The sequence below is a fragment of the Osmerus mordax genome, chromosome 2 (assembly GCF_038355195.1).
Source record: "Osmerus mordax isolate fOsmMor3 chromosome 2, fOsmMor3.pri, whole genome shotgun sequence".
Lineage (NCBI taxonomy): Eukaryota > Metazoa > Chordata > Actinopteri > Osmeriformes > Osmeridae > Osmerus > Osmerus mordax.
Window position 1 is genome coordinate 5,426,552 of NC_090051.1, and position 15,858 is coordinate 5,442,409.

The 15,858-nt window shown below is 47.2% G+C and overlaps 3 protein-coding genes across 7 annotated transcripts; 2 read left to right on the top strand and 1 right to left on the bottom strand.

Annotated features, from left to right (window-relative positions):
- Nucleotides 1–22: 22 nt before the first annotated feature.
- Nucleotides 23–10,135, top strand: ift88 (intraflagellar transport 88 homolog). 5 transcript variants are annotated; one of them, XM_067252911.1, is made up of 26 exons: nucleotides 23–70; nucleotides 290–388; nucleotides 495–557; nucleotides 686–745; nucleotides 1,129–1,182; nucleotides 1,395–1,458; nucleotides 1,580–1,649; nucleotides 1,756–1,846; nucleotides 1,922–2,026; nucleotides 2,252–2,354; nucleotides 2,549–2,895; nucleotides 3,123–3,193; nucleotides 3,311–3,397; nucleotides 3,568–3,673; nucleotides 4,111–4,197; nucleotides 4,307–4,493; nucleotides 4,634–4,742; nucleotides 5,254–5,404; nucleotides 6,004–6,119; nucleotides 6,219–6,271; nucleotides 6,370–6,435; nucleotides 6,541–6,647; nucleotides 7,123–7,183; nucleotides 7,752–7,769; nucleotides 9,157–9,270; nucleotides 9,698–10,135. In XM_067252911.1, exons 2-26 carry the CDS (start codon nucleotides 305–307, stop codon nucleotides 9,817–9,819), a joined length of 2,496 nt encoding a protein of 831 aa, XP_067109012.1. In that variant the 5' UTR covers nucleotides 23–70; nucleotides 290–304; the 3' UTR covers nucleotides 9,820–10,135. The 5 variants fall into 5 exon arrangements, 4 of the variants coding, with proteins under 4 accessions (XP_067109012.1, XP_067109021.1, XP_067109029.1 ...); XM_067252920.1 differs by having other exon boundaries at nucleotides 3,568–3,667; XR_010878707.1 differs by lacking the exon at nucleotides 7,752–7,769 and having other exon boundaries at nucleotides 9,161–9,270; nucleotides 9,698–9,833.
- A 439-nt stretch (nucleotides 10,136–10,574) lies between these two features.
- On the top strand, nucleotides 10,575–12,313 carry il17d (interleukin 17d). Its single transcript, XM_067252998.1, has 2 exons — nucleotides 10,575–11,145; nucleotides 11,276–12,313. The coding sequence occupies exons 1-2, from the start codon at nucleotides 10,847–10,849 to the stop codon at nucleotides 11,586–11,588; spliced, it is 612 nt and encodes a 203-aa protein (XP_067109099.1). The 5' UTR covers nucleotides 10,575–10,846; the 3' UTR covers nucleotides 11,589–12,313.
- Nucleotides 12,314–13,248: 935 nt separating this feature from the next.
- eef1akmt1 (EEF1A lysine methyltransferase 1) lies at nucleotides 13,249–15,177 on the bottom strand. The gene is made up of 5 exons (XM_067252986.1): nucleotides 15,115–15,177; nucleotides 14,634–14,817; nucleotides 14,458–14,540; nucleotides 14,034–14,323; nucleotides 13,249–13,894 (listed from the first exon to the last, which is right to left on the bottom strand). The coding sequence occupies exons 2-5, from the start codon at nucleotides 14,778–14,780 to the stop codon at nucleotides 13,767–13,769; spliced, it is 648 nt and encodes a 215-aa protein (XP_067109087.1). The 5' UTR covers nucleotides 14,781–14,817; nucleotides 15,115–15,177; the 3' UTR covers nucleotides 13,249–13,766.
- Between the last annotated feature and the right edge of the window lie 681 nt (nucleotides 15,178–15,858).

The window sequence follows — 15,858 nt, forward strand, 5'->3', positions numbered from 1 at the left end:
AGCTAGCTAAAATCCGAGATAAAATAGGTCATCTTTTTTTATTTTTGCAGTTACCCAATAGCATCTGCAGGTGAATGTAGCTCACTGGCGTTTTATGTTGGTAACTAGCTACTAAAACAGTGGCTAGCTAACTAGCGCTAGCTAGCTAAACTTCTGTACAGTGAAACCTACAGTAGTCAACTAACTAGATAGCTAGTGCTACCAGCCAGATAACCAGATTAGCTAGCTAAACGAATGCCATCTTTGTAAAATTACCAATTCCATTATTTATTTTTACATATTTTCGAAGGTTTTGTAGGGTGTGATGGAGCATGTGCATCTTGCTGGAGAGGAGGAGGATGACCTGTACTCGGGCTACAATGACTACAACCCAACATTTGACTCGGAGGTAACGTCGTTTGCTAGCCAACCTGCAACCATAACTAAGTTCCATGTTTCATAGTGACTCTGATTTGTTAAAAGTCAAAGAACATCCTGGGTTTTGTTTATCCCAGGAGCTTGACAATGATGCAGGTTTCCAGCAGGCCGTCAGAACCAGTCATGGTAGAAGACCTCCAGTGAGTGACAGTAAATGTCTCTTGCTATACACACATGATGTATAACCTAATGCATGTGTTTGCCCAGCTACAGGTTGTGTGTTAATTGTGTTGAATGCATTATAATAAAGTGCTTGTTCATCTTCCAGATGACTGCTAAGTTCCCTGGCACTGCAATTGGAGGACGGCCTTTGGGGACAGCTTTTGGAGTGAGTTATGAATTAAATGAAATATGTGAACATCTAGATCAATATGGTCTGTATATCAGTTGAAGACAGTAATCCAGGTACGCTGTGCATCAGAGACCTCCATTACATTATAATTGTGTTGTCATATGTATCTGAGCAAGTGTGATATTTCAAAATGTCAGGTTGAGAGCAGATTTGGCAGGGAGAGCAGGCTTTTGAAGGTGAGATAAGACATAGAAACAGGACATGATACGCACATGGAAGAAAGGTTACATTCCAGATCAGCAGCTTTTACAGGATTCCTGACACACATCTCCACCTATGAAACTAGAATAATGGAAAAGGTATAGTTCAGACAAGGTATGTTGTCGTTTTAATTCATTTGACTGTGTTATGCGTTGCAGTCCAGGATTCCCTTGGCCTCTTCTATGGGTCGTCCCATGACAGGAGCTGTACAGGTGAGGAGGAACGCAGAGAGAACAGTCTGGTCTGCCTGTCCTAATGAATAGTCTTCAGATATTACTAATGTGTATATATATATAATATTAAGGGTAATATTAATATATAAATATATAATATTACCCTTACTCAGAGCTTGGTGATTAGTGATACTGTTTCCCTCTCATTGTGAATGAAGCCTGAGTCTTAGCTGTTTGTGTGTGTGTGTCAGGATGGAGCAGCCAGGCCTATGACTGCTGTTAGAGCTGCCGGCTACACATCAACAATGAGCAGAGGTGAGCTCACACTACCGAAAGACACAGATATGAGATAAGTGCTATAGGCACAGTCACGTCATCACAGTGAAAGTTGTACATGTGCAGGTCATGTCCTGATTGATATAAGTATGTGTTTCAGGTTCGACCTTTGACCCCCTGGGTCAGTCCAAGGGACCCGCCCCTCCTCTGGAGGCCAAAAATGAGGATACGTAGGTTTCCGTGTCTGTTCCTTTTCTTGAAGGTTGCGTGTGATGTCATAGGCCCATATCATGCTGCTCTGTTCATGATAGTAGATGTGATTGTCCTGTTACCCAGGCCTGAGGAGAAGAACAAGCTCCTGGAGAAGAACGTGAATGATCTGATCGAGGAAAGCTGCCTGGCTCACGGCCGAGGGGACCTGCAGCTGGTAAGCTCCCAGCGCTACGGACCCCGCTACTCACTGCAGAGGCCTGACCTTTAATCTGGTGTGTTTGTGTTCCAGTCTCTGGAGAAGGCCAAAGAAGCAGGTCGAAAGGAGAGAGCTCTTGCGAGACAGAGAGAGCAGTCAGGCAACGCTGACCACATCAACCTGGACCTCACCTACTCCGTTAGTGGCACGGCAGTGCTCGGCCCCCAACTGACACTAACACACTGCACGCACATTTCAAGATTCTATATTTGTATTATACGTTTACTGTATGCACCTGCCCACCAGAGTATATTACTTCTGATTCGAACTACACTCCCCGCCACTGTCACCTCACCTGCAGCTGGTCCTGGGGCTCATTCTAGATCTGGTGTCTTCCTTACTGAGATGTCTGTTTTTCCCCAGGTTCTGTTCAACTTGGCGACCCAGTATGGTAACAATGAGATGTACCCAGAAGCCCTGAACACGTACCAGGTCATCGTGAAGAACAAGATGTTCAGTAACGCAGGTCGATGCCACGGCAATGACTGATGACATAGCTCATTCTAGCCACCGTATCCCCAAAAAGTGTCAAATAATAACTGTGATAGACCAACCTTACACCCATATTTTTTATTGTTGCCATTTCAATATATAAGAAAGTCTGACAGATTACAGCTAAAGCTATTAGCATCTCACACACGTTCCATTGTAACCCTCCAGGAAGGCTAAAAGTCAACATGGCCAACATCTACTTCAAGCAGAAGAACTACCCCAAGGCTATCAAGTTCTACCGCATGGCCTTGGACCAGATCTCCAACGCCCACAAGGAGATGAGGATCAAGATCATGCAGAACATCGGCATCGGCTTCATCCGTATGGGCCAATACACGGATGCCATCACCTCCTTTGAACACATCATGAGCGAAAGCCCAAACATCAAGACGGGCTTCAACCTCATCCTGTGCTACTACGCCATTGGAGACAGGGAGAGGATGAAGAAGTCCTTCCAGAAGCTCATCTGCGTTCCTCTGGGCATCGATGAGGAAGACAAGTACATCCCCACCAACGTGAGCACTGCCTTATCCATGATCAGCCCAGTGACGATGTGGTGGAGCTCTGACCATGTCGAAGCAGTTCTTCCCAATGACAGTCTGTGTTCATGTTACCGGTCTGTGGTTAGGATTCATGTTCCTGGTTTGGGGTCAGGGTTCATGCATTGCCCTCCTAAAGAGTCGGAATCCTGAGGACTGTTGTAGTCATAGATGGTTGATCTATTCCCCTGTGTGGTTCTCAGGACGACACCAAAGCCAACCTGGTGATCGAAGCTATCAAGAACGACAAGCTGCACCAGATGGAAAGAGAGCGGTAACTGTCTTCTTTGTTTCCTTCTGCTCTGCTCTCTTCCTCCAAACAGCACCAGGTATCTGCCACCTTCATCTGACAGTTTCTCTCTGGCTGTTCTGTGTTTCCTCTCCTCCACAGGAAAGCCTTGGCTGAGAAGTTCATCATGACGTCTGCCAAGCTCATTGCTCCAGCCATCGAGACATCCTTTGCTGCTGGGTTTGACTGGTGCGTTGCAGCACACCTTAGCAGCAGACCAACTGGCTGCACAGCTGTCTGCTAGACTAATTGTCCTGGCCGAGCTAGCTAGCTAGCTGTCCTGGTCTATTGAGGAGGGTGATATAGGTTATGGTAGGTGATGTAGTTCCATGGTAATGGTCGGGAGTGTTTTCCTGCAGGTGTGTGGAGATGGTGAAGAGCTCCCAGTACGTGGAGTTGGCCAACGATCTGGAGATCAACAAAGCCATCACCTACCTCCGACAGAGGGACTTCAACCAAGTGAGTGTGCCGCCCTCTTCCTCCGTCACAGAGCCAGAGACGCCTCCGTTTCCTCCATCCCCTGTTCTCCATGCTGGTCTTGCTGGTCCAATTAAACGTCATGTTGCATGGCCTGTGGCCGGTTCAGACCGGTTTCCATACAGTTCGCTCTGTTCACTTCCACTGTTTTGTTTGTCCTGCTCTCCTTGTCTCCACCTGCATGGCCTCTGAGGTTGAGGTATGTGTGTCTTCTGTCTTCCGACCTCTGTTCAAGTCATTGGATTTGCTTTTGCTGATGTTACTAAATAAGTACCATCATCCTACACTGGATACTCTCATTAAATTAGCTTCATGCTACAGTAATGTAATTCGATGACCTACATCCTATAGTGTGGTGGTCATGCCAGCATGTGAGCAGGAGTTGTGTTGACCCCGGGTTGGGGTCTGGGGGTGTGCTTGTACAGGCTGTGGAAACCCTGAGGACCTTTGAGAAGAAAGACAGCAGAGTGAAGAGTGCTGCCGCCACCAACCTCTCCTTCCTGTTCTTCCTGGTAAGTCTTCAAGTCAACGACTTGGTGGCGACCCGACAGCGGCAGACTCGAGACACAGAGAGATCGTCTAAAGGGGTTGTCCGTCTGACCTTTGACCTCTGGCCCTCAGGAGAAGGACTACGACCAGGCGGATCGCTACGCTGACCTGGCCATGACGGCGGACCGCTACAACCCGGCCGCGTTGATCAACAAGGGCAACACAGTGTTTGTGAGGCATGACTACGCTAAGGCTGCTGAGTTCTACAAGGAGGCCCTCAGGAACGACTCCTCCTGCACCGAGGCCCTCTACAACCTGGGTAAGCTCACTGCTGATTGGTCCTCTACAACCCGAGTAAGCTCAGGAAAGACCTCATTGGCTGGTACTGTTGTCAGAGGTACTAGTCGAAGCAGAGATGAGGATGAGCTTCTCTGGACTGAAGGCCCTCCCCTCCTGCAGGTCTGACCTATAAGCGCCTGGTTCGTCTGGAGGAGTCCCTGGACTGCTTCCTCAAACTGCACGCCATCCTCAGGAACAGCGCTCAGGTTATGCACCAGCTGGCCAGCCTGTATCCTGACACACACCCCACCACCTGGGCTGGGCTCAGGCATTCTTGAAAATGGTTATGTTTGTGTGAGGTTGTGTGTGTGTGTGAGGTCATGCGTGTGGGGTGGTTATGGGTATATGCTTGTGTATGGTTACGTGCATGTGTTTAGGTGTGCATGGTTATCTGTGTGTGTTAAGGTATACGTGGAAGTGTGTGTGGGTTCTTATATGTGTGGTCATGTGCGTGTTTAGGTCAGTGTGTGCTTAGGTATATGTGCATGTGTGTTGGTTATGTGTATTTACATTTATTCATTAAGCAGACGCTTTTATCCAAAGCGACTTCTAAGAGAGAGCTTTACAAAAGCTGATCATAAACAACGGTATTAAGGTATACATACAAGTGTGTGTGTGTGTGTGGTTATGTGCATGTTTAGGTGAGTGTGTGCTAAGGTATATGTGCATGTGTGTGGGTTATGTGTTTGGTTATGTGTGTGTGTTTAGGTGTGTGCGTGTAATCCTTGACTCCCGCCCAGCTATGAGATGCTGGAGGACCCCCACCAGGCTATCGAGTGGCTGATGCAGTTGATCAGCGTGACGCCCACAGACCCCCACGTGCTGGCCAAGCTGGGGGAGCTATATGACAGCGAAGGAGATAAATCCCAGGCCTTCCAGTACTACTATGAGGTGCAGTACACCCTGCCATGCTGTAGGGGGAGCCTGCCTCTCTGACACCAATAGGGAACACACTGTATAGATTAGGGTGATGGCTGAGAGCAGTGGTTTGCTCACACAGACACATAACTAAAGAGGCTGCTCTCGCTGAAGCCTGTCTCCCTGACTGCTCTGTGGAACTTGTTTCTCTGCTCTCGAAAGCCTGTCTGTCTGCTGTCTCTAAAACCTGTCTCTGTCCTCGAAAGCTTGTTTCTTTGCTCTTAAACGCATATCTGTCTGCTCTCTCTAAAGCCTGTCTATCTGCTCTGTCTAAAGCCTGTATCTCTGCTCTTTCTAAAGCCTGTCTCTCTGCTCTCTCTAAAGCCTGTCTCTCTGCTCTTTCTAAAGCCTGTCTCTCTGCTCTCTCTAAAGCCTGTCTCTCTGCTCTTTCTAAAGCCTGTCTCTCTGCTCTCTCTAAAGCCTGTCTCTCTGCTCTTTCTAAAGCCTGTCTCTTTGCTCTCTCTAAAGCCTGTCTCTCTGCTCTCTCTAAAGCCTGTCTCTCTGCTCTCTCTAAAGCCTGTCTCTCTGCTCTCTCTAAAGCCTGTCTCTCTGCTCTCTCTCCTCCTGCGCAGTCGTTCCGATACTTCCCCTCCAACATCGAGGTGATAGAGTGGCTGGGAGCTTACTACATCGACACCCAGTTCTGTGAGAAGGCCATCCAGTACTTTGAGAGAGCCACACTCATCCAGTAAGTCAACAGGACTCATCACACTATTATCAGTTGGCTGTGTGCCTGAACATGGTGTGTGTGAACACGATGTGTATGTGTGTGTGTGTGTGCTTCCAGACCCACCCAGGTGAAGTGGCAGCTGATGGTGGCTAGCTGTTACAGGAGGAGTGGTGAGTCTCTTTGTTTCACCTCATTATAATATACATACTGTATACCACAACATTAGCTTCGCAGACCAGTGTTAAACAACGCCCCTCTGTCATTCCAGGAAACTATCAGAGAGCTCTGGAGACATACAAAGACATACATCGGAAGTTTCCAGACAATGTTGAATGTAAGCTCTCCGCCGTCCCTCTCTATCTCTGTAACGATGTTGGCTTCCAAATAGGAATTCAGTCATTGTGTAACTGCTGACGTGTGTGTGTGTGTGTTCGTGCAGGTCTTCGTTTCCTGGTGAGGCTGTGCACAGACATGGGGCTGAAGGAGGTTCAGGACTATGCCACCAAACTGAAGAAAGTGGAGAAGATGAAGGAAATCAGAGAGCAGGTACTTCTATCCTACTCCTTATCCCTCTATCCTCCTTCATTTTTGCTGTCAAAGCAGGTACTTCTACTGTCGTCGCCCCTCCTTCCTTCCACTCAGTCACACACACACACGCGCACACACGCGCACACACACCCAAACCCCTACAGACAGATCCTGAGATAATCTCTCTGAATTAGAACCAGCTGTTTGCTAAATCCACTTTGAGATGTTGTTGCACTAGGATGGGTCTGGAGGCCCCTGCCTGCTCTGCTCTCTGGCTCAGGCCAGCATGATGTCGTCAACTAACTCCACTATTTGGCTACAGCCTGCAGGTCTCTCTTGTACTGATTGCTGACCGTAGAGACCAACTATATATACCTCATCCTAGTATTTTGTAGAAACGTTGAAGGGGGGGGTGACCCTCGATGATGTATTATTATACTGTGGCGCAGCCCTAAAGCTCACCAAGATGTGTGTGTGTGTCTGTGTGTGATAGAGGGTGAAGTCCGCCAGGGAGGGCAGTGCCAGGGGCCGCAGAGAGAACAGTGCCAGTAGTGGTAAGTGAACAATCAGACCCTACACATCTTCACTCCTGACATCACATCCAATCCCCTGACATCACATCTTCCTGACAACAAATCCTCAGTTATACCCATACAGTACTAGTCACCTCCAGTACTGATGATATTCCATTTTCCCAACATTCTTTTCTTACCTGTTGGTTCTTGCATTTCCTGGACAGTGGGTACCCCTTTGGGTACCCCGAAGCCTGTCCAAACATCTCTCAAGAAGGCCATAGGTACAATCATGTCTCTGTGTTAGTAATGTCGGAGTAGTGTATCTGGGTGTAGCCAGAGTAGAATCTGTGTTTGTAGAGGCAGAGTAGATTATTTTTCTAGAGTCTCTGTGTGCTGAGAGCAAGCACACGTGGTTCCTCTGGCTCTGACAGTGGAAACCAGATTCACCATCAGCATTGTGTATTGGAGACAGGCTAAGTTGCAGCTTCGCTAACCAGGCCCAGATTTGTGTAGTGATGAGATTGCAGTCACCGGTGCAGCCAGACAGCTGTTGCCTAAAGCTACAACTCTACATTCTCCTGTTCTCTCTCCTCTCACACTGCTTCAGATGTGGATATCAAAGCAGGTGAGCAGACACACGCGCGCACACACACACGCGCGCACACAGACCATCACTTCTCTTAATCCATGTTCCTCCACCTGTCCTCTACTCTAGAGAGCTGTCTTCCTAACCTTACATTCTTAACCTGGTCTTGCATGCATCTGTCTCCTGTCTCTGTTCTTCCTGTTTCCTCTCTGGGTCTGCCTAGTGTCGGTCTCTGAGACTAAACACAGTCCAGTTCTGGAGCCAGGCAGAGGTATGTAGCACACAGGCTGGGCCTCTGCTGAGCTGATAGAATCTTGGACGGGGACTTATTTAAGACGTTAATGTGACAAGTAGGTACATTAAGTCCTCAGTAAAAACAGATACCCATTAAAATATCTGTCCACCTGGATTTCAAATAGCACGTTCTTCAGTTCACATCATCCCAGAAATCTCTCACAGGCTGCTGTCATCCTTGTTTGCCAAGAATGTCTCCCTCCCTCCCCTCCCCTCCCTCCCTCCTCTGAGTGTTTGCACTGAGCACTCTGCAAAGAGGTGCGAGAGCCACGACTGAAAAAGCTTTCAGGAACGCTTTCCGCAGGAATGGGCCCCCTTAGACTCAGTGGGCTGTAAACTCAGGACGCGTACGACTCCGGCTTCAACCTTTTGGACAGGCGACGACTGTGAAAAGCACGACTCTGCCGTGTAACTGCCGCGTCCTCAGAGTGGGCACACTCCACACTGTTGGGAGGGCGTTGTAATACTCCCACACAGTGTGCTCTCAGCTCAGTGTGTACAGCTGTGTGCGTTTCATCCGAGGGTGAACAGGGTCATAAACTACAGTGTTGTAGAGTTGTCCCTACCCATGGGGCAGGGCAGGCAGCTGGCCGTGGTGGGGGACGTGTTGAGCTGGTGGATGTGAAGGTAAAAGGGCCTCCAGGTTGGGGCTCATCTGCAGAGGGAGGACAGGGGAACGCTCGTGCTCCTTCCTGTTTTCCTAGTTTCCTGGACTTGTTTCCACGACTACATGGTGGCCAGATGTGGGGTGTGGGAGTCTGGCCTGTCCCCCATTTCTCTAAACTGCCACGTGGGCCTAGAGCTGACACACATGCATGCACACTCCCATACACAGCCAGCTAGCCAGAAACCTGATTACGTTTTAACCTTGTGTGTGTTTGTATATTCAGACAGCGTTAACCCTGTGTGTGTTTGTCCTCAGCGTTAATCTTGTGTGTGTTTGTGTATTCAGACAACATTGACCGTGTGTGTGTGTGTGTCCTCACTGTTAACACAGTGTATGTGTTTGTCTGTGTGTGTGTCCTCACTGTTTACTGTGTGTGTGTGTGTGGTTGCCTGCGTGCATCCTCGGTGTTAACACTGTGTTTGTCCTCAAGGCTGATTTGCCCTGTGTGTGTGTGTGTGTCCTCAGACAGCGGGCAGAGCAGCCATGGTGCCAGCGCCAAAGGAGAGCGTCTGAGCGCCAGGCTGAGGGCGCTGCCCGGCGCCAACGAGCCCTACGAGGCCAGCAGCCAGAGAGACATAGGTGAGCCGGCCAATCACGTCACCTCTGGTGACCTCTCACCTCGTCTGCCCCCGCAGGTGTATGTCGTAACCCATCACATTGAGCTGCTCTCTTCCTATGTCGTTACGTACTGCTACATACATATGTCAGCCTGTGTAATGAAGGGCCAGACTGCTAAACCATCACACCATGTCATATACACAGCAGTTACTTTACTACAGCAGAATGGTAGATTTAAAAGAAGGATTGGAATAAGGAAGGTTTTCTTTGTTTGTCAAAGCCAAAGTATTATTAAGAAAGAGTCACTACTGGTCACTACTACTACACCACTATTACCTCAATGGGTGACAGTTGAGGTGACAGTAGTGGTTGCCACAGTCTCGTTACTACAGATGTTACTATGTGGTAGCCAGTGTGCTGAATGTCAGCCGTGTTGTCTGTGTGCTAGATGCCTCCTACGTGGACCCTCTGGGGCCACAGATTGAGAGACCGAAGACTGCGGCCAAAAAGCGCATGGAAGACGATGAGTTTGCGGACGAGGAGCTGGGAGAGGACCTCCTACCAGAGTAGCCCTCCGCCTCCCCTCCCAGAGAGGAGCAGCTACAGCACTATGTCACACCTCCACAGCAGTTACACGGGCCAACTGAAACTATACGTTTTCCTTACGTGACTCTAAAGGCATTAATCAGCTGGAAGGAATCAATGGAAATTCCATCATCATATCTATGGAGCTCCATGTATCATAGAAGAGTCATTCATCATATTTCATGAAATGCTTGATACAATTTATATTAGTTGTAACAAATGGATTATTTATTGTGTGCGAGTATCTTTTGTGTAACTTTGAGTTAAGTTACAGCAACAGTTCTTGATTGTCATTGTTCTATTTTCTTAGGCAAGATAAACATTTATTTTTCAATCAGAAGTCAGTTCGTGTTTTCGACTTGATGTCTGGGAAATTTTACATAAAAGTTTCTAAATTGAATGCGGCACTTCTACACAAATGCAAACGGTATGTAGAATGACTTCAACTTTACATAACCTCCATCTCCATAACAGGCAGGTCAATTAAGAGCTCCTCTTTACAGTTATACTGCGGCTAAGTCTCTGGAATGGCTTCCCATAGCGCAGGTGAGAGAATCCTTTACGAAGAACTCTGACTGGTCCTATAACCCATCTGTTCTCAACTTGGAAAGTATGTGTCAGAAGAAGATCTGTGCGTATTATTCAGCAGAGACGACAAAAATCCCGCGCCAAGTGTCCTACCCCCTGCTCCTGATAGCACAACCTTCTCCGGCTTTGCAGAAACTCGTGAGAAACAGGACACTTAAAATGGACGGCTTCATCGTTTATCAGTATATTATTCATTCTACAGTGTACATTTATTAACTGTCACTTGGCGATCACACGCAGAGACCGCAAAAAGTTTTATACGCAAGTAGTATTTGGCATATTGTGAGAAAAGTCGGAATACTTGGTCAACCACATCAAATGTGACGTCACGTGTGAATAGTTTCTAAATTCTGCATCGTTTTCTACCCAAAGTTTTCGCTATACTATTTTAAGCCGTTTGCGGGTCGCAATCTAGTGCGCAAAAATGTTTGTTCGAGTTTTCCCTATGTTTTTGCATCTTGTCCTTTTGAGCGAGGGGGTTCTGTCAGCCAGGACATCCAGGAAAACTACCCGAAGTCGTCCGTGTCTCGATTTACCGGAGGAGATCCTGGAACAAATGTTCGGACGACTTTCGGTCGGTGTCCTTAGCGCATTCCACCATACTCTGCAGCTGGCGCCGCTGGAGAGACAGAATCTGACCTGCCCGTCCGCTGGCCGCCCGGTTCCCGATAGAAAGTCCCGGATCCCAGTGAACTTTCTCAGCCTCTCTCCATGGGCATACAGGTACGCAGGTTGCAAAAATAATGTAAGGCATGGATATGAAATGTATTTTACTTGATTCTAATGCTGAAACCCCCATAAATATTGAAACAACGTGGGAGTTAATATAGTGTTGCTCAATGTATATTGACAGGATTTCCCACGACCCAGCAAGGTACCCCCGCTTCATTCCAGAAGCTTACTGTTTATGTAAAGGTTGTCTGACGGGTCCCTTCGGACAGGAGAGTGACCAGTACCGTAGCACCCCGGTCTATATGCCGTCCGTCATCTTGCGACGCACTGGCTCCTGCGTGGGGGGTCGTCATTCCTACACCGAGAGCTACGTCTCCATCCCCGTGGGCTGCACGTGCGTCCCGCTGCTGGCCAAAGACAGGGACGTGCAGTCTAGCAACCAGAGTCTGGAACGAGCGCAGGCCAAACCGCTCATCAATGACAAGAATGTTTAATGAACAGTATAGGCCGTGTGCGTCAAGTGGAACCTTAAAAGAGGAATTGCGACTAAAGTTGTGTAATATATGCCTGCACGCATACTAATACTCTTCCCCCTTCTCCTTCCCACGGCAGACTTAGTAGCCAGCCATTCATCCCTTCAGAAGCCAAACTGCACTTATCTACATACACTGCCACCTGGAGTGGAACTAGACTTCCCATTTGGGCCCAAATTTTTCTAAATGGTTTCATAGTCGTGTTAAGTGTGCTATATGAACATGTTCTGCAAACATTTACCCCAGTTTTTTTCTTTCCTTTTTGAAAATAATATTTGAATGTACAGCAAATATAGTTGCCGGTGGGCAAATAAGCATACGTTGGATGCACCCCTTCAATGTCAAATTTGAATCGGAGAACATTTGGCATCTAACTCAAAATAATTGCTTCAGTAGACCCATCTTTATTCATAAACACATTTAGTATAAAAGTGTAAGAACATTGTCTGCAAACCCCAAAAAGCTGCCTCTAGCTTATAATCTTTTGAATATGAAAACTCAAACATTTCAAAATCTTGAAGACAAGGGGGATTTAAACAGTCAACAACAAACCCATTTGTCTTGAAGTGGTATAACATAGTACAGCACAAAATGCAGACATTAAGTGTGCCCCAACAGGCCACTGTGTATCAAAAAGTTAAATGAAAATAAATTGAAGAAAAAAATATTAAAATTTGGAATAGTAAGTTATGTCACGTGTCCTACCTGCTATACCTTTCCATCTCTGTTTCTCCCTCTGTTCCTCTCCCTCTGGGGTGGAGTTTTACTGTTTCAGATGAAAGACCTTGAAGCAATCAACATGCATTTCTCACATGCAAAGGGAGTTTGCCCATCACATTTTCACCAGTGGTTCAAATGGTCAAATCTGGCCGCCTCACATTGCAGAGCCCAACGCTGACCTTCTTCCATGCCCCTGTGGCTTCATCCCATGGTGCTGGAGGAGACTGTGGGCAACCAACCTTTGGAAGGAGAGGGAGATCTGTCTCCCTCTTCATATGACCTGTATGAATGGATATTTGGTGGGTTTTGAATGAATTAAATATTACAGGTTTTGTTTTTGTGTCATGCCACCAAAGATATAGACCCCATCCTTCCACCTACAGCCTCCACTCCCACTTCCCATTACACCCCCATGTACATGTAACACCAGGAGAGGATCATAGCACTGTTGAGTGCCCAGCTGTAGCATGGCCACCAATTATTTGATCGGATGCCAATCCGGCAACGGTTAACTCATCGGTTGTGCAGGTCAACACCTCCCATATGTGCATTGTAGCTCTTTATACATGCAGGCTGTTTCACTTGATCCATTGCATGTTTCTGTTTGTTCCATCATTGAGTGTCAACATCTGAGCACTCCTTCTCCATATTGGTCACAACATGTTGCAGTTTATACTACCGTTCAGAAGTTTGTCTGACTGTTGTAAATTACTATGAAAGCCAGATATATTTCATAGAATATTTAGAGTATCTACATAAGCGTACAGAGGTCCATGATCAGCATCCATCAGTCCTGTGTTATATACATATATAATATAATGCACTGTACTGTATTTCTGATCAATTTGATGTCATTTTAATAACCAAGAATTTTCTTTTCTTTAAAAAAAACAAGGACATTTGTAAGTGAACCCTAACTTTTGAGCAGTTGGTTATACCTTATGTGTAGTGTTAACTAGAAGTACCTGTGACAATGGGGACATTCTATTAAATGGCCAAAAAGCAAGGATGGGAAAGATGTCCCAAAATGTAACCTAATTTTCCACAACGTACATTGTTAAGTCTTTATTTACTGTGATATGAAATATTTACAAATTCAAACATGAATAGCTTCTTTTATCATGGCACTGCATAATGATGTTCTATATGAAATTATTTGTAAAAAGTCGTAAGTCTTTAAAAGTGGAACGCAGGCACCATGACAGTAAATCATTTAGGTCATCAACATGAGACCTGATTCCAGCCAGATGTGCTTCTAACGTCAGTGAAACAAAAATCACCAGTCACCGATCAGGGATGTACATGTCTGTTTGTCTGTCAGACATCCCCATTAGGAGAGCGTGTATCTCTGCTGAGGGGGCTAGATGTGTTCCCTCCAGGCCACTAGGGGGCGCTGTTACCCCCCCACAGATCGCTCCCTCAGGACAGGCGGGAGGGGTAGTTGACGTAGCAGCGGAACTCGTTGGCCAGGTTCTTGTTGTGTTTGGGGAGGAAGCTGCACATCTTCAGCCCCAGAAGCTGCTCCGCAGGCTCCTCCATGATGGCTCCTGGACACGTTAGGGACAAGGAGCACCGTCAGCAGCACAACAACTCTGTCCATGCTTCTCCTCAAGACTACCACTAAGACACTGGGTTTAAATGGTCCACAGTTGACTGGTCAGTAACGTATGACTGGAAGACACTGACCTGTGCAGAGCAGCACCTTGCCCTTGCTGAGGTACTGGATGGTCTCTGCCACCTTGCTGAGGCACTCCAGGGACAGGTAGGGGGGGTCCGCCAGGACAATGTCGAAGCTCTGCCGCGTCACTTCCTCCGGCAGGGAGAGAGGGTCGTTGTAGTCGTAGTAGATGAAGTCTTGTCCGTAGGCGGAGAAGCGCCGGTCGTACTCCATCACCACGGCCGTCACGTGGTCGGAGCCTGCCACCACACCTTGCTTGAGTTTCTGGTAAACACTCGGAGCACTCAGACAGGCTATCCTGGGGGGGGGGCACAGTCACCTTGTTAGAGATGGTACTGCATCAGGCAGAGATGGACATCAGATCTCCAGAGGTTGGAATGGAGTGATAGCATGGGTGTTGAGTACAGTGCATGCGCCAGTCATTCTGCTCACCTGCCGCCCTCTCCTGCCTCGTGAATGAGCTCCTCTGCCAGCCGTGTGGCCGTGTCATCACTGTACCAGAACTGGCTCATCCCCTACGGAGAGAAGAGTATTTAGCTACAAATAAGCTCATTACCAACATGTATTAACTGATACGACACTGCATTAATAACGTTCTACAGCCCTACCCAGTCCTCCTCCACAGCTCCAACTGAATACTTGTCCACCGGCACCGTGCTGTGGGCTAGACCGTTCTTTTCCTCGTCGTAGAACTCTTGCAAGGCAGCCAAAGCCGCCGCGGACAGTTGAGGGACATCATCGTCACTGTCACTCATCCTAGTGGTCGGTCCGAATTTCTAGGGTGGTGGCTAACTAGCAAGTTAGCCAAGACTAGGTTAGCTAGTTAGTCAAATAGAAACCTAGACTGGATACCTGATAGCTACATATTATGCTATGAAGTATCAAAGTCTCCCCAGCTGTCACAGCAACTTGCGACTCGATGCTAGCTTACTAGTTACAGCAGCACGAGACGGGATGGTTGGTACTATAGCTAGCTATAGTACATCTAGCTGAACAGTCTTTAAGTAATGTAAAGATAAGGCAGACTTACACTATACTACCTGGTATTTCGTATGATAAGGATTGGTTAGTATTGAGTTAGTTTATTACCTCGTTTGTTGCTGGTACTTCACAGCCTTCAGGGTCCATGTGCAGCAGGTATAGCCGGCCAAACTACGGTTCCCGAGAGGGGACAATCCGCCAAAGAGCACACTTGTTTGACGTTTTCTCGTACTAACAAGCTTTGACATCGCGTTTCACACAAGACATAGAATACAACATAGCCCACACATTTATGATTCAATAAATATCTAAATGATGCTAATGCTTAACAGTTTTATTTCCACCTTCTCCGTCGGATGGACACGAATCCACTTGAAACTAACAAAGACAGTTTTGACAGAAGGTAACGGAAAACGAAAAAATGAAATACATACGTCCGGACATTTTATATAATAAGTTTATGTACACTTTTACAATTCATTACAATTCATTCAGGCATTCCAAAACAACCAGGGTAGTGCTCTCAACAAGAAGATCTGAAGTTCCATCTTCAATGCCATAGTTAAAACAAGTGGCTCGTTCCTTTTTTTGGTTTGTTATTGCTTTCTTCGGTATTGTAGGGTCTTGTCTTGTCCATCCAGTGTGTTTTCGAAGTGTAGAAGAGTGGATGTGTCGTAGAAAAATAAAACTAGAGTTTATGCTTAAGTTGAGAGGCTGAGCGTTTCTAAGGCTTCCACCCTCCTGCTGCTTCGCTGGGGAAGAGAGCGGAGGCACAGGATAGAACTACCTCCAGTGAGGAGGAAGATTACAGCCCGAGTTCACAACTCACTCTTCCTCTTCCTCTGGTCAACC